Source organism: Neltuma alba, unplaced genomic scaffold, assembly GCF_004799145.2.
Source record: "Neltuma alba isolate B1F8T4 unplaced genomic scaffold, ASM479914v2 tig00012340_pilon, whole genome shotgun sequence".
Lineage (NCBI taxonomy): Eukaryota > Viridiplantae > Streptophyta > Magnoliopsida > Fabales > Fabaceae > Neltuma > Neltuma alba.
The window spans coordinates 137,982-159,480 of NW_021636849.1; the positions used below are offsets into that span (position 1 = coordinate 137,982).

General features: G+C 35.6%; 5 protein-coding genes across 11 annotated transcripts; 1 reads left to right on the top strand and 4 right to left on the bottom strand.

Moving 5' to 3' along the window:
* Positions 1 to 309: 309 nt before the first annotated feature.
* On the bottom strand, positions 310 to 3,531 carry LOC114726116 (coiled-coil domain-containing protein 12-like). Of its 4 annotated transcripts, none has more exons than XM_028912679.1 (5): positions 3,427 to 3,531; positions 2,673 to 2,861; positions 1,660 to 1,783; positions 1,451 to 1,565; positions 310 to 581 (listed from the first exon to the last, which is right to left on the bottom strand). In XM_028912679.1, exons 2-5 carry the CDS (start codon positions 2,825 to 2,827, stop codon positions 520 to 522), a joined length of 456 nt encoding a protein of 151 aa, XP_028768512.1. In that variant the 5' UTR covers positions 2,828 to 2,861; positions 3,427 to 3,531; the 3' UTR covers positions 310 to 519. The 4 variants fall into 4 exon arrangements, with proteins under 4 accessions (XP_028768512.1, XP_028768514.1, XP_028768513.1 ...); XM_028912681.1 differs by having other exon boundaries at positions 3,407 to 3,531; XM_028912680.1 differs by lacking the exon at positions 3,427 to 3,531 and adding an exon at positions 3,159 to 3,353.
* A 1,466-nt stretch (positions 3,532 to 4,997) lies between these two features.
* On the top strand, positions 4,998 to 9,721 carry LOC114726119 (uncharacterized). The gene is made up of 4 exons (XM_028912686.1): positions 4,998 to 5,224; positions 6,142 to 7,018; positions 7,847 to 8,013; positions 9,125 to 9,721. Exons 1-4 carry the CDS (start codon positions 5,028 to 5,030, stop codon positions 9,330 to 9,332), a joined length of 1,449 nt encoding a protein of 482 aa, XP_028768519.1. The 5' UTR covers positions 4,998 to 5,027; the 3' UTR covers positions 9,333 to 9,721.
* A 539-nt stretch (positions 9,722 to 10,260) lies between these two features.
* Positions 10,261 to 10,986, bottom strand: LOC114726099 (NDR1/HIN1-like protein 6). Its single transcript, XM_028912663.1, has one exon. The coding sequence runs from the start codon at positions 10,955 to 10,957 to the stop codon at positions 10,268 to 10,270; it is 690 nt and encodes a 229-aa protein (XP_028768496.1). The 5' UTR covers positions 10,958 to 10,986; the 3' UTR covers positions 10,261 to 10,267.
* Positions 10,987 to 12,463: 1,477 nt separating this feature from the next.
* Positions 12,464 to 16,478, bottom strand: LOC114726118 (alcohol dehydrogenase-like 6). Of its 2 annotated transcripts, XM_028912685.1 has the most exons (10): positions 16,255 to 16,478; positions 16,019 to 16,155; positions 15,833 to 15,870; positions 15,203 to 15,525; positions 14,171 to 14,253; positions 13,984 to 14,059; positions 13,809 to 13,870; positions 13,460 to 13,555; positions 13,184 to 13,345; positions 12,464 to 12,981 (listed from the first exon to the last, which is right to left on the bottom strand). In XM_028912685.1, the coding sequence occupies exons 1-10, from the start codon at positions 16,292 to 16,294 to the stop codon at positions 12,865 to 12,867; spliced, it is 1,134 nt and encodes a 377-aa protein (XP_028768518.1). In that variant the 5' UTR covers positions 16,295 to 16,478; the 3' UTR covers positions 12,464 to 12,864. The 2 variants fall into 2 exon arrangements, with proteins under 2 accessions (XP_028768518.1, XP_028768517.1); XM_028912684.1 differs by lacking the exons at positions 15,833 to 15,870; positions 16,019 to 16,155; positions 16,255 to 16,478 and having other exon boundaries at positions 13,460 to 13,560; positions 13,814 to 13,870; positions 15,203 to 15,566.
* Positions 16,479 to 17,377: 899 nt separating this feature from the next.
* Positions 17,378 to 20,700, bottom strand: LOC114726107 (uncharacterized). Of its 3 annotated transcripts, none has more exons than XM_028912667.1 (6): positions 20,371 to 20,700; positions 20,196 to 20,266; positions 19,152 to 19,200; positions 18,928 to 19,034; positions 18,216 to 18,298; positions 17,378 to 18,115 (listed from the first exon to the last, which is right to left on the bottom strand). In XM_028912667.1, exons 1-6 carry the CDS (start codon positions 20,420 to 20,422, stop codon positions 17,821 to 17,823), a joined length of 657 nt encoding a protein of 218 aa, XP_028768500.1. In that variant the 5' UTR covers positions 20,423 to 20,700; the 3' UTR covers positions 17,378 to 17,820. The 3 variants fall into 3 exon arrangements, with proteins under 3 accessions (XP_028768500.1, XP_028768501.1, XP_028768502.1); XM_028912668.1 differs by having other exon boundaries at positions 17,378 to 18,112; positions 20,371 to 20,696; XM_028912669.1 differs by having other exon boundaries at positions 19,152 to 19,239; positions 20,371 to 20,433.
* Positions 20,701 to 21,499: the final 799 nt, after the last annotated feature.

A 21,499-nucleotide genomic window follows, 5' to 3' on the forward strand; every position in this document is an offset into this window, starting at 1 on the left:
TTGGAAAATCCCCAAAAAAATTGAAATAGTTATTTTCATAGAAAGAAATTTAAATTGTCTGAGTCCATCAAACAAAAAGTACATATTTAAGCCGACTCATTTTTCTACCGTCAATTGGGGGGGGGGGGGGGACCAAAGTGTATATATATATTATAAAAAAAATTGGATTAGGTAATCAGCAAATTTAAAACAATCTTAAAGCAAAATTTTAATGTAACCCTGAATATTTAGTGTGGCATTTTCAATTCTCTGCAAGACCCCCACATTCCATAATCTGATCCCCTTAAAATCAAAAGAGGACAAGCCGAGTGGGAGAACGACGATTGACTCAAATGTTTAGAAGTGGCATTTTAATTCCCGAAGACCAGGGGGAGGGGGGGAAGAAGCTGCAAGAATCCATGATTTTTTACCTCTAAATTCAGAATGAGTAATATAACAGTAATCATACACTGCAAAAGCAAGATGTAGCATTAATACTGACTTCTGCATCGGTCAATCAGGTTGTTTCAGATTCTACAATTAATCTGCGGTGCCATTTGTATCATCCCCTTCAGTCAATAGTTGTTGTTTTTCTTGCTCCTCTGCAAAAAAAGGAAAAATGCAAACCTATTTAGTTATCACGCAAAGGCTCACAAGTGATTCAAAGGGATGCCCATAAACCTTTGACATATTTCAGAGTCCTACACATGGATGGCATGGAACTAATCACTGGTAATTAGCGAAAGTTCATGAATCATGACAAAGAACGTTGCCAGTTGAACCCAATGAAGAATTTTTAACATTTAAAACTGCTAAGAACTACTAAAATTATAGCTACTTGTCTCTCTGAGTTTCACAACGAATCTAACTGAAAATATAATCTCAACATTGGTTTCCCTTTTTTCCTCCCACAAATAGAATGCTCAATGTTATTGACCCTTATAACCTGAGCATGAAGAAAGCCCCCAACTCTAAAAAGAAAGCTTAATCCTCACATAGTCAACTATCATATAACAAGGAAAATCACTAAAAGACTATACCACTAATGCAGGATTCTGCGCATGACTGTTAACGATGTGGGAAACAGTCATGATTAGGGCGCCAGATTAGGCTCAATGATTCGATACGTATAAAATCAATTTCCTTTCAATTTAGTCCTTCAAAAGTGCCCCGCCAGAAAAAAGCATTTGAGGTTCTTTTCAAGGACCTTTTTTTATTAGAAGTGTTAAAAGGACTAATTTGAGACTCTTTAGAGGGTCCAATTGAGAGAATAACCTTTCAGAGTTAGAGAACCAAGCTGAAGAGAGTGGTCTTTTTAGAATTGAATCATACATTTGTAATTTGTGACATCAACATGATTTACGCATTGATACCGATAATTTGCAATACTAGGAGAGTCAGTACAAAGAGGTATCATGAGAGTATTTAACCAACTGGAAAATGAGAAGTCATGAAAATGCCAACCACTTACCCATAAGTTTGTAAAGAGCCTTCTGAGTTCGTTTTTCAAGCTTATCAAGCTTCTTCTGCACATCTCTCCGCAGGTCCCAGTTAGGTTTCTTTGGAGCAATATTCAAAAAAGGATCCTGCATGTTTGACCTCGAATACTTGAGTTGATGGACCACAAATAAATCCTTGATAGATGACAAGAATAGACCATATTGAAACAAAACCAATGACCTCCTTCTCAGGTGGAGGGGCAGCAGCAACAGGGTCTTCAAACTTTGGTAGCACGGCAGGAGCAAGCTTCCCTTCCTGGAGGTGTTTGTCCTGCGGAACATAATTACGAAATTTCATGGGATTTCTGCAACCACAAAAAACATGTCAGTTAAAAGTTAATAACACCAATATCCATCTCATATGAATTCCAAGTAATCATATGGAACTCGATGAAAAGAAAATTTAATAATTTTTAAACCAATACATATCAGAAAGATTAACCAATAAGAAGTTGATAAATTCTTTAAGGTGTTCTACCATTTAAATTTAAATATGCAAAAGCTTCGTAACCATATGTGATTTAAATTTTATTTGTATCAAAATATGTATAGTCATTTAAGTGATCTTGTACAGATAGTGTATGTAATGCCAGCATTTTGCACAAACAAATAATGCAACTTCTGTAAAGGGTAGTTCCAAGCAATTTGATATCATCTCATCTAGTTATCTTGATGTTAGTTGAGCACATACGTGCTGTTTGCCTGATTTACATATCCATAATCAAAACTACTATGACGCTAAAGACTAGCTAGACAATAATAACTGTAAGGCTCTTCTCATTTTCCAGCAATTTTCTTTAACAAACTGAGTGAATATCAGAACCCAGAGCTACTTTGTTGTGTGAGTTCATGCCATCCCATAAAATCATCACAGGGAACACATGGCCTAAAGTAACTTATGCTTCGTTTAGATGTATACAGAATCTTGCAGTCAGATATAAAGGTATACATATTTTTGCTAATACTTGCACATAAAAGAGATAGAATTGTAAATTTCAAATAACTATCCAGGCCAGCTTTTATACTAATTATTTCACCAACTGTTAAAAAAAATTAAAAAAGAAGTAAAAAGTTAAATTTACTAACTAAAATTAAAACAATTTCATCATTCTCAGTCAAAAATTGTGCGCTTAGACATATTTGAAGACGGAGTGAGAATGATAACTCTCGAGCTAGAAATTAGAAAATACATACTGCTCTTCAGTAGTTTCATCGTCATTTGTCTTATCATTAGCTTGTGTAGTGTCATCATCAGGAGTATTCATCAATTCTTGAGCAGCTTTAAGAGCCCGCAGCCTTTCTCTACGTGATGCAGCAGCTTGTTCGATGGAATCATCTTCATCACCCATCTTTACTTCAGAACTTCAAGGGCTTCCAATTGCTCTAAGTGCAAATTAGAAAGAGAATTCATTATTAGAAGCCTATGCTATTCCTTACAAACATAGAAGAAAAAAGAACAGAAGGAATGGGAGAAAGAGAGCGACTTAGAATTCAGAACTTCATCTCATAAACTCACATAACTATTCTCAGGTAGATTGCGTCCGTTAGTCATACCAAAGAATAACAACTCTAACAACGATAACTACTTCTCTTCCACATTCACAGTACTCCTAATACACAACACCAGAGCAGCGGGACACTACAAATTGAAACAAAGAAATACATCTGCGGATCAGGTACGTATCAGATAAATAGTTCTTCATAGGTATTTCTTTGCTCAAATTACAGGGATGAGTACTTCTGGATAAGTTTTCAAATGCTTGCACTTTGATACAAGGACGTGGCGTCACACCGGAATCAGCGGGCGCCGGCTCCAACAGTGGAAGAGGGAAAGAGAATAAAGGAATAGACAACGGGGAGGAGGAATAGAACCGCAAAAAAGAAACACAAAAGCGGAGAAGAGAAAGAGAAAGACATAAATTGGGAACCTAGCTGGTAATTTCCTCACCGACGAAAGTTGAGACGCCAAACTCAGTTCAGAATCGCCGATTGATGAGCGAAAGCCGAATAGGAGGCCGTTTTGTTTTGGCGACGGAGCGCCGGGGGGGACATAAATATTTTATTTCACCTCGGCTTTTATTTTCCGGAACCATCCTTCTGAGTTTGATTTGATGATACTATATTTATTGTTTAATATACAAATTAGTTTATCTTTTAATTTGATTTAAATATGAGATTCTAATTTAATTTGTTTATCATATTAATCTATTTTTTTTAAAAAATCCTTAAACAAATTGTAATTTTACCTAATATTGGTTAATAAAAATATTTTAAGAAAGATAACACCTGATTATTACACATAACTAGCTTCACAAATTTTTTTAATTTATTTAAATTAATTAACTGATTTTTATATTAAAAAACAGTATTATTGTTTTTTTATAGAAAATCAGTAAAATAAACTATTAGTTAGCCAAAAACATGATATAATTATTCTCTCATAAAAAGCTGCCCGTACTTAGTAACTCATTTTGTAATATAATTTACATTCTAAAATAAGCATTATTAGAGAACATATCAAAAGGTTTTAAAATATAATTATACTCCTCTGGTCTTTAATATAAGATCAAAACCAACCCAATAATTAGGTTCTATATTATTTATTAATTTTTGGCCCCTAATAGTTGATTTTGATCCTAAATATAAGATTTATTTCTTATATTTATTGATTTTTCTTAAATTACCATTATGGGTACTCCCTCAATCATAATTAAATAGAAGAGGAAAATGGAATATTAAGGAAGATGATTATAGTGTTTTTAGAAAAACATGTCATATTTTTTATAAATAACTAAATTACCTAACTTTCTTAATCTAATCAAATTAGTTAAATAAATTTTATATTAAGGATCATATAAGTAATTTAAACTTACATACTAGTGCTTAACTTATAAATTATATTTAACAATTTATATTTACAAAGTAAACTTTTATATTTGTAAGTCAAATTAAAATAAGAAAGAATTACAATCAAATTCTACAGAAGAGAAATAATTACTAAAAGATTCTAATAACAACTGAGCAATCCTACAGCGGAGAATGACAATCTCTAAAACTTGTTTTGTAATTTTTTTTATGAGATTTAATTGTAATTCTCTCTTAAAATAATGTTAAATTCATTAAAAAAAAAGGTAAATTTTTTTTATTTAATGCTATGAAAATGAAAAATATAATACTACCTCCGGTCCTTAATATAAGACCCTATTTGATTTTTTGTTTGGTCCTAATTATAAGATCTCAATCTATTTTGTCTCTCATATTTATGCATTTTTTTCAAGATAGTCCTTCTAATAATGATAGTTCTAGCCAATAAACTTAATTAGCAAGGATATTTTAGAAATGACAATACTTATTTATTATAAATAACTAATTTAACTTACTTCTTTAATCTCCTCAAATAAATCAACTGTGTAATTAGGTATAATTTACTATATACGACAATGTTATTGCATTGGCTTAGGAAGGAGCTTGTTTTGCTGACTCCTGTGTTTGTGCGGAAACCAAAACCTTTGACGCTGAAGTTGTGTGATGGTGTGATCGACACCTACAATGAAGGAGCAGAGAGATGCAGAAGTGGAATTGGCGAAGCAGAGATGCAGGTTCGTCATTGATAGAATTCAAGAGTTGCCTGCTTCCACCAAGATCACCGACTCATGCCGCCGCACCCTTCTCAAATTAGCTCGCTCCGAGCTCTCTTTCCTATCTTGCTTCGCTTCTTCTTCTGCTACTACTTCTACGCCTCTCAGGTTCGTCTCATTTCTATATGCCTTTCAAGCGTTTCCATCTGTTTGGCTGCTAGGAGGATTAGTTCAAATGTGACTGATGAGGCTTTCCGCTCTGTTTTCTGAGCTGATACGAACTGTTATAGTCCTCGTCTGTTCGAAAGAAAAAAATGAATACAGTTTTTTTCCTTAAAAAAATTTATGTTAATGGATACAGTTTTTGTCTGTTGTCCTAGTCGAATAATAAATTGAAGGAATACGTCTTTTCTCTTCTGTTGTGTCGTCGCAGCCTGTTTTGGACGAGAATAAGTTTTTGGAAGGCGAAATTTATGAGATACCATATATTGATTGCTATCCATGAAGGTGTCATCCTGTTAATGGGGCAGGAATCATTGGACTATTCTGTAAATGAGAATTAAAAACGTTTATAGATATATTTATAAGATGCTTGCATATATTAGCTATGAAAGCTTCGAAATTTATGTGCTTTATATAAAATAATATAATAATGTAGTGATGTTGAATTTCTATACATGTCAATCTAAACCCTTTTTTTTTTTTAACCGATTTTCAAACGTGTGGATAAAATGGATCCCCGTGAACTAAGAGATATCTCGAGTTGATTTCTTTGTGTCAACTTAATTGTCGTTGGAGGTTGGCGGAGGGCATTACGTACCCTTCTGTGGTCATTAATCATCTGAGCAGATGATGGAGCAGACTAGGTCTTTTTGGCTTATCACATGATGAAACATTTTGTTAGGCCTATTGTCTTGTCTATTTCTTTAGAATAAGACTTTAACCTGATGAGATAACTTCCATTTTGGAAACCAGGGGAAAAGGATTGGTTTCTCTTAGTCTTGATTTCAGCACAGAACTATAAATTCTATTTGATGGCAAAATGATTAATCTTCTATTGTCAAATCATCTCTTTATGATGACAGTGTCAACATTGGACACCTTGAGGCAGTGGTGCACATCCTCCAGCAGCCTTTCATAACCGGAGTTTCTCGAGTTTGTAAGTCAGTTCCACTCTTACCTACAGTCAGAAGAGAGGAGAGTCGTTGTTCTTCTCTCAAAGACATCCATGTGGATATAGTGTGTACCTTCAACAGGAAACCAGTCTGGATTATAGTGTCTAATAGAAATCCAAGGTACATTTCTTGGCATAGATGTCATAAAAGTAAGGGTTTAGAATTGCGCATGCAAGAAGTCCTAGCTGCTGCACAATCTAGCTTAACATTAAGACCTTCCGCAGTTATACTTTTCTTTGCTAATGGGATTGCAAACCATGTCTACAAAAAACTTCAAGATAAGTTTGGGGCGTCAGAAATTGGATTGGGGCCTTCAGTTTTCAACTTTGATGCATTTGAGGAATCAGAAGGAGACTGGATAAACATACTGGCAAGATCTTATAAAGATGCTTGCATCCTTGAAATAAAACCGACCAATAGCAAGGATGCTGTTTCAGGGGTAGAACATATTGACAAAGGTTTGACTGTGGACTCTGCTCAACTAGGGGTTTCAGTTGAGAAAACTGCTCAACCTCAGCTTTCTGTTGAAGATTGTGAAGCCAACATGGCTAATGCATTCTGCTCCATTGTTCTGGGACTGAAATTATGCTCCCTGAAAATTAAAAATTTAGAATCTTCTGAACCAGGAAACTATGTTAGAGAAGTTGATTTGATAAATTTTGATACAACAGCTTTGATAGCTCTTGTAACAGGAATTAGTAATGGTGGTGCCCAGAATCTTTTGGCTCGTCCAGAGAGTGAATTGAGGGAGAGATTCAAAGGAAACTATGAGTTTGTGGTTGGTCAAGTGAGTAATCTCACCCATATTTGCGCCACATTTTTTCATTTCTTTATGTTATTTTCTCCTGGTGAGATAGTCATGTTATCATAATGGTTATCTACCCAGCAGTGACTGTAGGCCTCATGAATTTACACAATGAACAGCTAGTTTTTTTCTCCCCAAAAGAGAAAAAGACCAATATGTTTGGTTATTCATCCCTAAGGGTCAGATAACGCACATCATGATTATTCAGTTTTAAAGTTTGACTTAATCACGCTATGTGGTACTTGGGTCTTAAACATGAGAGCTTGTTTGGCTGGTCCTGAAGTTGAACTCTTTTTCGTTAGAATGCAGAGCTATTTAACTACACATCAGACCTTTTGAATTTCAAAGGATCAAATTGAGACTTCTTTTTTCTAGCTGTCGATCGGTTTTTTTATGGCATTTACAACTGTAGACTTAATTTTAAACATTTGATGGCTTTCCTGGCTTGTAAATAATTCATTCCTTGTTTCCTTACTTCGCCATATCTTAATAGATCTCATTAACATGATTACCATTTACCAGCAATAAGAAATATTTTATAACAATAAACTCTTATCCACAAGTTTTCTTCGTTTCAGTGTCCTTATTGAAAGTCAACTGGAGCAATGAGGCTGTTAAATTGATTGTCAGTTACAGTACTGATCAGATTTCTATCATACGGAATAGCATTTTTCAGATAAAATCACAGTATGGGCTAAACGCACAATGTAGAATTATGTGTTTTGTATTTTATGTAGTTTTTCTAAATTATAAAAGCTTTTCTCAGCATTCTTCTCATTTGGCTGAAGTTTTTCTCACCTTTTTCTTCAGGCAATGTCTGAAATTCAGAATCCAATCCATGTGGAATTCAGCAGAGTGTTATGTGGAAAGACAGGCATGATTTGTGAGAGTGTCCATATGGAATTCAAGGAGTTGGTATTAATGTGTGGAGGGCCGAATGAGAAACTGATAGCTGACAAATTAATAAATAGCCTAAGGTGAATTTGATGACTATATTATTTTAGTTGCCAAATCACTTATTTTATTCTTCGAAAATTCCGGGCATATGCTGTTTTGTTAACCATAAGAATCATTTAGCTACTCCATTATTGTTATCTAGTTCTGTGGAACAGCCCAATGGCAAGGTTTTTATCAGTATTTGCTTTGTCTTGCGGATTGCAAGAACCAGCTAAGGCATTAACACCTAATTAAAGATAATCTTTATAACCTCTATGGAATATAACAATGTTTATTGCTTGGTCGCCATGCTTGAATAATTGGTCATACGTAATCAAGTGGAAGATTAATTCTTGGGAAAATTCCAGAAAAGGTCCCTCGAATATATGAAATCCCAGATTGGGTCCTAGAATTTCCAAAATGACAGAAAGGGTCAGTGACCCAATCTGTCATTTGTGAAATTAAGACCAATTGACAATTTTGCCCCTGACTAAGTGAGTAGTTATTCTCTACACAAATCTAGGTAACGCTTATACTGTTCTAGTGATTACAAGATTAGTTGTAGTTAATAATTACAAGATTAGTTGTAGTTAATAATAAGGTGCCTGACTATGAAAAAGTGAATAGTTATTCTCTACACGAATCTAGGTAATACTTACATTGTTCTAGTGATTACAAAATTAGTTGTAATTAATAACAAGACATCTGAATATGAAAAAACAAGTAGTTATTCGCTACATGAATCTAGGTAATGCTTAAACCCTTATAGTGATTTCTTAAATCATTGTAGTGAATGAATACAAATAAGGGCAAAATTGTCAATTCCTCTTGATTTGCCAAATGACAGATTGGGTCACTGACCCTTTCTGTCATTTTGGAAATTCCAGGACCCAATATGGGATTTCATATATTCGAGGGACCTTTTCTGGAATTTTCCCTTAATTCTTTATTATTCCTAGTTAAATCTAGTGCTGTGTAGTTAAACATTTACTGAAGTCGTGGAGTTGCTCTTGCTGAATTTGAGTTTCCCCCTAATTTGGTATTTATGTAGTTCACATAAACTTTGTTCGTTAGTTTTGATTTTTCAACTTGCTGATGTCCGATCTAATAGTTTTAACATGTTTCTCTAACAAACTGGGGGTATTTTCTCAGGGTTGTTCCTGATTGTCCATCAGAACGGATGATGGGCCTGCCAACAACAAGAAAGTTGGCAATGAAAAATAAGGTTGTTTTTGGCACTGGTGACTATTGGCACGCTCCAACTTTAACTGCAAACATGGCGTTTGTCAGAGCAGTTTCTCAGACAGGGATGTCCCTTTCCACTATTGAGCATAGACCACGTGCCTTAATTGGTGATTAATCATTTAGTTGCATGCATTCTCCACATGAACACTGAAGGCTTTCTTTCCCACAACAATAACAGGCAATAGAGTGTATTTTCAATTAGAGGGGGTACCTTGTCTGTTCATCAAATCCCCATTGCTTGAGGAGTTCAGCAAATCTAAACATTGCAATTTATTTAGTTGTTTAAAAGCCTCATTTGACTTGCCTTGTAAAATAGGTATGGAAATACGAGAAACACTAAAGTTTTATGTTTTGATGAGAATTATAGAAGTTTTTATAGTATCGTATGTTTATTTCATTAGCATACAATTGACTGTTTTATACGACAAAGCTTGATGATGCACCTCTGATAAACTATTTACCACTATCCTCTTGTTGGATATTTTAAGCATTTTGTTCTTGTTAGCTATTGCGTATTGTGGTTCCTATAAAAGGCCCATACGTTGAAGTAGTTCTTAAATTGTCTGTCTGCTTTCTGGTTGCCCGACAGCTGTTTCTTCTTGTCGTAGAGCACTTGCTCTATTATACTATTATCATTTTCACATTCTCCTCCAGAGGAAGGCCATAAGTTAATCTTTTCTTTTTATTTTTGGTTAGATGGGTGGGCCTTGAGATTACAAAACTTGGAAGAAGAAAAACAAAAGAAAAGAAAAAGAAAAAAAAGGCGCCCGGGGGGGGAGATCAAGGTCAAGATCAGAACTAGCGGCACTTAATGTTTAGGAAAGTGTCACTTCAGAAATAAACTCAAGCATATCACATGCCAGTTTCCCTTTACTAGTGATGAAAGAAGATTGGTAATTGAAAAAACTTTAATTTCCTATGATAACGTTTATTCAGAAAAAGAATAGATCTTCTAATGCAGACACAGAAGAAATCCTTCAAGGCAACATGAGAGACTGCCACTGTAGGGTAAAATGCAGGCAAGGCAGAAATCATCATCGTGTATAAAACTTAAAGTTTGACTCTGAATTTACAGTCGCTAGCCTTGATGCTTATCGGATTATTAGCAGACAAGCTATCTGCTGTCAACATACATTCACCCAAGACTCTGACCTTTCTCAGCTTCAACCTCCCGAGTTTAATGGCTACTGGTGCGTGGACCTTAAGCTCCAAAGGAACACGCCCTGTCTGCTGCTGTTCCTGCAGTGCTGCCATTAAAGTGCTTCCAGCTTGCACTTGACCGGTCAAGGACACATCAAGTACTGTTTTGTTCCGATGGCCTTGGTAAAACTCAGGTAATGATCCTTCGCAAAGTTGAGTGTTTGAGTACCACACACTCAACCCTCCTCCTTTCTCATAGTAAATTCCAATCTTCTTGTTTGGGTTGTTCGCTGTAATCTTCACATCAAACTTTGCATACAGAGTCATGTCAAAGTTCAACCTCAAATCACTTATCCTTAGGCTGTTTACTGAGTAATTGGGAAGCTTTGGTTTGAAAACTAGGTAGATGATTCCTGCAGTTGCTCCCAACATGATGAGTAGGATTATAAGCAAGACTAGTGTCCAGCATATGCATTTACAAAAGCAACCTCTCTTTGGTTTAGGTGGGTGGATTACAGGCCTAGCATGTTGTATTAACGCAGGGTGTTGCTGCGCCATCACCGGAACACTCTTTTCCGATCTTGATGAGCCTGGCAGCATCAGTGGCACCGTTGGTGGTGAAGGTGGTGGTGCTTCTGTGGCTTCCATGGGATAGATTCTCTGATGATCTGCCATGGATGAGTGTCCTTTGGTTCTTTGTACGAGCAATAAGGACGCTAGTGAAAAAGCATTGTTTCAATGGTGATGAGTATGGAGATATAAAGAGTTTGCTTATTTGACTTCTGTTGCGAAGATTGATGTGTTGGAATGTGAACTTGATTGGTGTCACAAGAGCGACAGGGATGAGGTTACCTTCCTTACCTAAAAACAGCATTCAAAGAGACAGAATAGCTTTTGTTAGGTTATCTAAAAGTTGGGATTTCACGAATGATACGAGTTCTCATTAGCTTAGAGAGAGGGGGAACTGATGCATTCTTCGTCATCAAGGTCACAAGTCAGAATCTCTCAAAAAAAAAAAAAACGAAAAAACAAATGTCGCGAGTCAGAAAAATAAGGTTAGCAATCTAGCATTGTTTACTCTCCAAAAGTCAGCTCTAATTTGGTTTCTCCCTCGAAATAATTAAAATTTAAGTGAATAAGTAATTTTGAGCAATAAGAGGGGAATATTTGGGGGGGGGGGGAAAAAGGAACCGAATTGCAATGAGTCAAAAGTTCCGGCTATGTGCTTGTAAGTTCGGCTTTCACTGAGACATACAGATGAATATTTATAAAAAATGTTTAAATATTTAGAAAAATATGCGCATATTTTGTTGTCTAATAAATAAATTTCCTTTTTGAAAAAAAATAATTTCCCCACATTCCGAAGTTTTCAGAATTAATCTTTTATAATACATTAGGTTGATATTTATTCACATGAAATTTCAGACGCACCCAGATTAATACTACTTCCGGTCTTAATTATAAGAGCTAGTTGACAAATTTGAGGAGATTAAAGAAATAAGTTAGTTATTTATAATCAATAGGTGTTGTTCTTTCTAAAAAAAATCCTTACTAATCAAGTATAGTTGCTAAAATTATCATAGTTAGAAGAACTATCTTGAAAAAAATATATAAATATAAGAGACAAAATAGATTGAAGTCTTATATTTAGAACTAAAATAAAAGTCAAACAATGTCTTATATTAAGGACCGGAGGTAGTATTTCTTAATTACTTTATCTTTTATACTAATTTCCGAACTAATTATATTTCAGGGTGTGTTTTAACGTATAGTTTGCAATTCATGAACAAATGCACAGAAAAGTTCTCCCTTACCTACTCCCTGTTTGGATTTCAGTCCTTTATGAAGAAATTTGAGGTTAAAATTGTTTAGCATATAATTTATCATTTATATTCCTTTATAGATACTCTGCTAAAAACCTTACGGAGACTCAAATTTACAATGAAACATTAAGGCATTTGAATATTGATACATTGACAAATATTGATATAAAACCTTTTATATGTATGTATATATGTATGCCTTATAAATAGAAGGGCTTATTGTCTAGCTTTTTGGCTTTTAGCACTGTCCAGTACGGAAGATCAATGACGAGGTTCCTCATAGTTCAGTGATTAATACTCAAACGTATTAAAAAAGAAACCTTACATCCACAAAACATCAAAAATTAGTCAATTTTTCACGCGCAAGAAAATAAGTGTTCATTAATTGGCTCTCATTCATAAGCCTTCAAAACAGAAAGATCCTAGAGCTCACCTCTTAGGTCCCAGTCACTTATTTCCAGTTCTAATGCCATGGGAAGAAACATTTCACTTGGTAGAAAACCTACTTGGCCGCAGGAATTCAACATAGTAACGGCAGCATGATGTTGTGTTCTTGAAGACATTGACGACAAACCATGAACAATGTTGTCCGTACAAATAACTTTCTTGCAGACAAGTTCGTTGTCTTCTCCAATGATATTCCATTTTTTGCTTTTAATTCAAGAAAACAAGAAGCCACAGGATTTACCTGGGCATGTGGATAACACAGCGCAGACACTTTCCTTCCCTCATGAGATTGAAAGCTTTGTTAATTTCGTTAAATGGCAAATCGTGCGTTATGTAATCGTCAATCTCGATCTCCTGCACATTTAATAAAGATATTAATAGGTATTTCTTCACAAAATCACCGCTTAAAGACATGAGGAGAAAGCCACAAGTTGGGTCAAATGATACAGTTGAACATTTGGGCTAGTTGTATTTTTGCACATTTGTTCAAGTGTATATGTACAAAGGAATCACAGATCATGGGAAATATTGCAGTTGCTGTTGCTGTTGCTGTTACCTTATTCACATACTTCTCAACTAATGAAGGCAAATCCGATTTGGGTTTCCATCCTCCATACAAAGATCCTTTCAATGTTCTTCCCATTAATAACAGTGCATAGTGAGCTGACATCTCAGGCTTCACTTTTGGCACACCAAGGGTAACAGTCAAACCCCATCCCTACGAGGAAAAAGGAAAGATGCAATGTAATTGCGGTATAATTTCAAGTTCATTCTATAAAAAATCTATCAACAACAAAACAAGATCTTTAGTTACCCAGGTTTAGAGTATTACATCACAGCATGACTGCAATGCAGTGGTTATCATATCAGTATCACCGACGCATTCAAAAGAGAAATCAGCTCCACCATTGGACATGCGCTTAATAACCTGAAATGCTCAACGTATAAATAATTGTTACAACTCCAATAATCTTTTTTGAGTTCATAACGCATTTATCTGCTGAAGCAAAATCATATTATGTCCATTCAAATTATGAATAAGAGGGAACTAATTTGTTCCGATGCCCCTCGCATTTCCTGGCTCACATTTGAGAATTATCTGTCACAATTAGTATGTCTTATCTTCTATAGACAATTAAAAAAGGCTGAATCACAATTTTCACAATGACATTGACAAATACCTGTGCGATAGGTTCATCAAAGGAATTTGGGTTAACAACTTCTGTAACTCCAAAAGCTTTAGCTGTAGCAACAACCAACATGACAAACATGTAAAAACGAAGATTAGCCTAGGCTCAAATTTAAATCAACATATATATATATATAGAGAGAGAGAGAGAGAACTGATCCTAATACCATTTTCACACTTCTGAGGGTTGTTGTCCACACCAATTATTCGAGATGCCCCCCTAAGTTTAGCACCTTGCGCAACCTAATTACAAGGAAAGTCATTGTCTCATTACAAACTAGAATGGAGCATCTCTCATCTTTTAAAAAGCTAAGGGGATACAGAAGATGATGGCTAGCGAATCCTTCTACTTACAGAAAGGCCAACAGTTCCCAGTCCAAATATCACTACTGTTGATCCTTCTGATATATTAGCAACATTCCATGCAGCGCCCAGACCTAATGTGGTAATTTATGATCAACCAAACCAACCCAACAATGACAAAAGGAAAAATATTATGCTCCATTGAGAAACGACTTTTACCAAGAACTATGGTCCACACAGTGTAAAGAATACATTATATATATTGCAGCTAATTACAAAAAATCAGCGAGTTTCGTGGTGATGAACAAGAGAGAAAAATTAAAGAGCAGCATATGTGTTATATGCTACAAGCTGCTAAGCCCTGAGAGTTGTTTCAGAGGATTCAAATCTTAACCCGCACTATCTTGGCTACAAGACTTGCCACCACTTTGAAAGAACAAATTCAGTCTTGAGTAAACAATATGAATTGATTATCTTTCCAATTTTCTAATAGCAACCAAGAAAGTGTTTTAAAAGTTATTAATCATAGCATTCAGAACCTAAAAGCTGAAGAAAATGGTAGGCAAATTTTGCCAAAACTTGAGCTAGGTGAAAGAAGTCTAATAAGCCGTAAAGTTGAATAAAACACTTCAAGTAGCTTGAACTAGATCATCTGTCATGATGGGTCAGCAATTACTACTTATTATCAGTTGCCAAGGAATGTGGCATGTGAAAAACGTGATATCTTTGACTTTTCACACAATTCACATGAAGCAGAATTATTTACTTCGTGATCCTTTGTTGAGAAGATCTCCAGTCATAATATTACCACTACAGTTAGACTTCTCCATTACACATAATTGTCATTAAAATATAAAACAATATGTTAAGAAAATGCCTACACGGACGCATGAACCATGCCTCCTCCAGTCATTCCTTGGGGTTAACAACAAAAAACTGAAAAACTCAGCTGGACCACCACCTCAGTTCCTTAAAATTTTACTTTTGGCCAATTAGACACATTTTATATGTTGATCTACCGGTTGTTCCACCCTGCATTTCACACGGAGCTAATGTCATATACATGGAAGTTAGAAGAATTACCTGCAGCAACACCACAGCTCAAAAGGCATATTTTCTCAAGAGGAGCATTGGAGCTGACTTTGACTGCACACCCAGAATGCACTACTGTATATTCACTGAAACTTGAGACAGCACAATAGTGATAAACAGGCTTCCCTTTTACTGAGAAACGTGTTTTCTGATCACTATGCATTAAACCTCTTCTTTCCAATCCCAGAACTTGACATACGTTTGTTTTCCCAGATCTGCACAGCCTGCATGTCATGCATTCTCCAATGAAGACAGTCAGCACATGGTCTCCCTCCTTGAATTCAGTCACTCCCTCGCCCACGCTCTCAACAATCCTGCAAACCAAGTACTGAGTATCCATCATCTGTTGAGGATATTATATCAGTTACAGTCAGTTAGTTCCTAAAGTGACATCCTCAAAGCGATAATGCATCTCATGATTGTCACAATAATGTTTAAAATCAGCTATACCCTATGTGATCATCACTTCAACAGAACGAGGCATCTCAAAGTTCTGTCTAATTGTCATGCTGGTTTATTGGGTAATATAAAGAAAAATAATGATGCTAAAATAATAATTTAAGGATCAATTACGACTCATTATGCATTAATCAACTTAGTAGAGCAAAAGAAATTTGTTACCCTGACGCTTCATGACCAAATATTCGAGGAAATAAGGTCTGCACAGAGAAAGAACTTCCTGTTAGATGTTTAACCCCTGTTTCAACATAAGTATCACATTTATACGGAAAGAGGGATGGGGGATCAAAACAAGGAGATTGAAGATAAAGCAAAGGCATAATAATAAAGGGGCGAGGGGAAGAATACTTGGGATTCCCAAGCGGAGATATCGCTGCGACAGAGAGAGGTGGAGACAACTTTAATCCGAATCTCCGAAGGTTGGGGAGGGTTCACTTCAACTTCCTCTACTACCAATGGCTCTCCAGGTCCCCATGCCACTGCAGCTGTTTCACATCAAATGCACATATTGATTCATTTGTTTATCAACCACAGAGATTTTAGCAGAGAAAGAAAACAGATTGATTGATAATAACACAATCTACCTTTGCAGGTGATGACTTGAGGGGCAGGTGAAAGCGGCATTTCTCTGTAAGAATTAGGAACGAAGAAGGAGGCGTAGCAAGCTCCAAAACCAAAAGTACGGAGGTTGGTGAAAGAACCTTTGCAAGTGAGATGGGTCAGCAAGGAGGACGATGACCCACATTGAAATTTAACAACTCAACTCGGCAGCAGTATGTCATGGTGCGAGAGAGACGGTGGTAGGTACGCGAGGTTGGTCAATTGACAGTTGGGCGCGGGGGAAACTTTACAACCCCGCCCCCCGGGAGGGAGGGGCTTTTTCAATTAAAAAAATCTGTTTTTTTTTCCCCCGCCATATAAATGTTGTCAGTTTTTTTTTGGCCGAAAAATGTCGTCAGTTTTTTTTTTTTTGACCGGAAAAAAATGTCGTCAGTTGAAATAACATAGAAAGGCAAACAAATTTATGAAGTATTATAAATTATATAAAATTCTAATTAAATTTGAGTAAAATGCTTTTAATTACGTTTTTACTTATTTTCTTACATATTTTCCCAGTTGAACTGAGAGAGAATAATAGATAAATAAAATTATAACAATATTTTATATTTTATTAAAATTATAAGTGAATTTTAAAATAATTTAAAATTAACCATAAAATTATCACTCAACCTGTCTTAAATTGATAATTTAACATTTTTAAATTTTATCAAGAGCTATTAAATTTTTTTACCACCGCCAGATTAATTATACCATTGTAATATCCAAAAAATTAAGTCATAGAAGTTCAATCAATAAATAATTTTTTTTGTATTTAGTTTTCGTCAATTGCGAACGCCTTGAGAAATGACGGCATATAATTTTTTTTTTTTTTGAGCCTTCCTCTTCATATGTTAATAAACACGTTCAACATAAATAAATTTTGTAATTTTTTTTCGTAAACAATTAATAATACACAAAACAAGGCCCACGAGTCGCCTCTGCAAGGATATACCTGGGAATTACTGGTTGGGGATTTAGTTAGGCCATAAAGCCAACAAATGCAGAGCCCATTTTGAAGAATCAAACATAAGGGCGCATAGAAATTTGAAGATAGCTTGAATGCTTGTTCCCGTTTTAATCTTTGAAAGAAGTCAAAGGATTATAACCTAAAGCAAAACTAAAATCAAGATATTAAATAAATAAATAAATAAAACGTCTTGTTATAAACAGTTTTCTAAGTTACAATTGAATCACCCTAAAAACAATCTTTGCGACACCAACAAAAACAGGGACATCAAAGCAAATTGTGGATACACAAACCATCCAGATGCAGAGTAAATCATTAACAATGTAGAGAAGACAAGCAAAACTGGCACATTATCATCACAGCATGAAATTAAGGCATGCACTAAGTTCATCTTCCCTCTGGTTGTAAATAGCTCACCAGTCATCCTTTTTCAATTCTTTTTTTTTTATGATGAATGCTTCATGTGCAGAATTTTCAGAGTAACATGGCAAGACACTTAAATGGTAAACGAAGAAAAAGCACTCTGTACTGAAGCTACAAAGAGGATTAGTAGTTTTCCACCATTAAAAGCCTTCATCATCCATCACTCTTCATCATCAGAACTAGTGTCATATGCCAAGCCGAGCAATCCACCAGCAGGATTATCCATCTTAATCTTTCCTTCTGCCTCTCGTGATTCCCCTGATGAAGGCTGTTTCTTATTTGCTTCTGACAAGGACTGCTGTCCCTTCTCTTTCAGTCTTTCACTCTCAGACTCACGTTTTGTAATATTAGCATTACTTGGAACTGGGGTTGATTGATTGCCATCAGATGGGCTAGAAAGCTTTGGTCGCTTTGGCTTAATTTCCACAACTTTCTTCAGCAGATCTTGCTGCCTACATCACAAAGGATATAGACTATGAACAACACCAGAACCAGAACAAAAATAAGATATGAATAAAGGGGGAAGAGAAGGGGGAGGGAAGAGAAAAGATCTACCTTATCCCGCTCTTTGGTTTTGGTTCAACACGAAGTGGTAAGGGTACTGATGCAGGGGTAGAATCCGCCAAGTTTGCAGCTCTGTGTCCATTTGTCAAGGAAACACCAGAACACAACTTAAAGCACGGGTAATTTTATCATAGCGTTGTCATTATCAAATAATGATGACATCAGCTAAAAACTACCAGGGTTGAATTTGGATTAATCAAGTCAATAGAAATTATTTAAACATTTGTATCCGTTGTGATCCTCTTTCACAGAAAACAATCCCTTCGGTATTTGTTTGAGATCACCAAATCATTACTTTGTCAGTTTTATAAAACTGAACTACAACTGACAAAATCAACAAGAGTACTCAAACATTTCGATGAAAGAATCAATGTGTCTTGCTTTCAAAATAACAGAAAATAAAATGAAAAATGATGCAAGGTAAGTAATAGAAAAGGAATAGAATTCAAATAGTTATAATTAAAACACCCATAATTCTACTCTCTAGGAGATAGGGAGAACATACAGGAACAGAAGGGAAGAAATAATACATATTGAAATCACAGTTCCATTCATTTTTAAGCAGTCAGAGAAAAGATTATTAAATTGTGCACATTGCTAACCAGTTAATTAAACTGTGGTTCTATGATATAAGAAACAGTTATGAACCCAAGAAGAATAAGAAGACACAGCTCCTTCAGTATGGCTGACCAGAAAAGGATATCTTAAATGCAGCAAATGCCCGTTTTTCAGTACGACGCAGGAGGCGCTCAGCATCCTCCTCAGCTTCCATCTGCTCCTTGAGATAGAGTAGATCATCACTGTCCAATGCTGCATATATAAAATTTCAAAAGGAGATCAAAGCAACTAAGGTAATATAATGGCAACAGATAAGACCAAGTGCAGGAACACATGCAACAGACAAAAGCAATCATGGTAAAGTGGTACCCCCTCGCCCATGAAGGTAACCTCCACGCTCTCCAGCAACCTCTTGCATCTGCTTGCATCAGCCACCCGGTACAGGAAGCCAATATCCCTGCCGGGGCATGTTATCAGCAAAATCTCTCAAATTGCAACATAAAATAATTTTAAGTGCGAGACAAGGTAGGTATAATTACAATCACTGTTAAAACTGGTCCCTTCATCATAGTCCTAATTTATTTAGGACCAAATAAAAGCTGTAGAAGGAATTAACAAAGTGAAATGATAGGCCAAAAGAGAGCCAAAACAGAAAAGAAACAAATAAAAAGTTTTCAAGAGAGAAGTATACAACTTGTGTAGCCCATTTCCTGCTCTCACAAATGAAAGAGAAGAAACTCAAAATTATACAGCATGAGTAAGTAGTAACCCAGATTCTTCAATTAAGTCACAAATAGAGCCAGGCCATCCTATGAATGCCAGAGTTCTGTAAACAACATCTAGTATCATGTACCCTCATATAGTATTTATGATACCAAGTGATGGATACCAGATGATAAGGGCTTAGACTCAGATAAGGATGCCCTGCACACCATTCGTTCATGAGGATTGGTGCAGGCTGGGCATACCGCATACCCGTGAGTTTCCACCTCGTGTTAAGTTTCTTTCTACTTGTGCATATAACAACCAAAGAAAACCGTGTAAGATTGAAGAAGATTATATATATATAGTATGAAGACTACAGAAAAGGAATTATGGGTATGAATGCATCGGCTTAGTTGCACAAGCTGCATTTTATAGTCCATTCCGAGGTAATTCCTGGTGTATATAAGTAGATTGTAAAAGAGTTCCTTTTAAGTGACAAATCGAGCCCAACCACTAAAGATTAGCACAACATTCAAACTCAAGCTTAAGCTTACAAGCATATGGATGCTCAATTTTTCTTTTGGCCAGCATATGAGTGCTCAACAATCATTTAAAGCCTCACATAGATTCGCCAAAAACGGAAAGCGAGGAAAAATAAAAAGCATTCAAGGAAAAAGAAGGCGGGGGAGGGCGATTCAATGCGCTAACCTTGGCAACCATACGTTGAAAAGTAATGTCTTCATCGTCTATCTTATCTTTTCCTTTAGCCCATTTTTTGTCTGCAGATTCAAAACGAAATTAAATCAAAACTAAAAACTATAAAATAAGAGGGGGTGGAAGAAGAAGAAAATTTCACACACCAAAAGAAATCAAAATCAATTACCTTTCGGGTCGCTTAGGTTAGTATATTCTCGAACTTCCCTACCCGCCGCCATCTCCGATTATTTGCACCGACCTGGAGATGCAGCTTCTTTTTTCCTCAGAAAAGAAGAGATGAGACTGTCAAGTTCTTGGGATTACGAATTGGAGAGCAGAAGATGATTACTTTCCTGAGGACGAACGAAGAAGACGCTTCTAGAACACGTATCAGAATAACGACCAAAAATTGAGGGTTAGGTATTATTATGGATTCTCGCCTGTGCGCGGGAAAGAGACAGAGAGGGGGGTGGGGTATAAATCCGGACTCTCTCGTCGCTGATGCGAATAACGCTGGAGAACACAGGGATGAGGAGTGACCGAGTGAGGAGTGACCCAGGGAATGGATTGAGCCCTTTTTTTCTTTAAAAAAAAAACAAATAATAATTATAATAAATAAATTGAGGGAATTGAACCTTTTTAACTCGCGTCTATGAGCCCGTGTAAAGACATTTGGGCTTTAATGAGAGCAGGCCCGTTAATCTAATCTTTCCCACCTCAAAAAGATTTGAAAAATCCAACCGGATCTAATAATCCAATATAATAATGTGATGAACCAGATTCAAATTCTTAAGAGAATCATTGATATTTAGTGCTCGACAGAAACTTAAAAAGTTTTTGAATAAAAATCAAATAATTATTTTAAAACTAATTTTACAATATACAAAATGAGTATGTGGAATGAGTTCTCTATTTGCGTTAAATTCATCCAAACATCTCCTAATTTCTCTTTTTTACAACTTTTATCCACTTTCTCTCCCTCTCCTCTCTCCACTGTTAGATTAAAATTTGAGCAGTATATATTTAATATTTTTGAAATTATTTTTAAATGTTTTATTGTAGTTTTTAACTGGAGTTTAGCATTTTCAAATTTATTATTTATTTTTTAATAATTTGATATTTTTAGTAATTTCAAAAAATTTAAATTGGCTACTCAAATTTTAATCCAATAGGAGAGATGAATATTGAAAGGGAAGAGTAGAAGAGGAAAGTCAAATCTACTCAACAGTGCTTCAAGTTAAACCAACATAATCAATTTTTCTCAATTAATCCTATTATATATTTTCTCCATAATAATTAAGTAGGAGAAGGAGGAA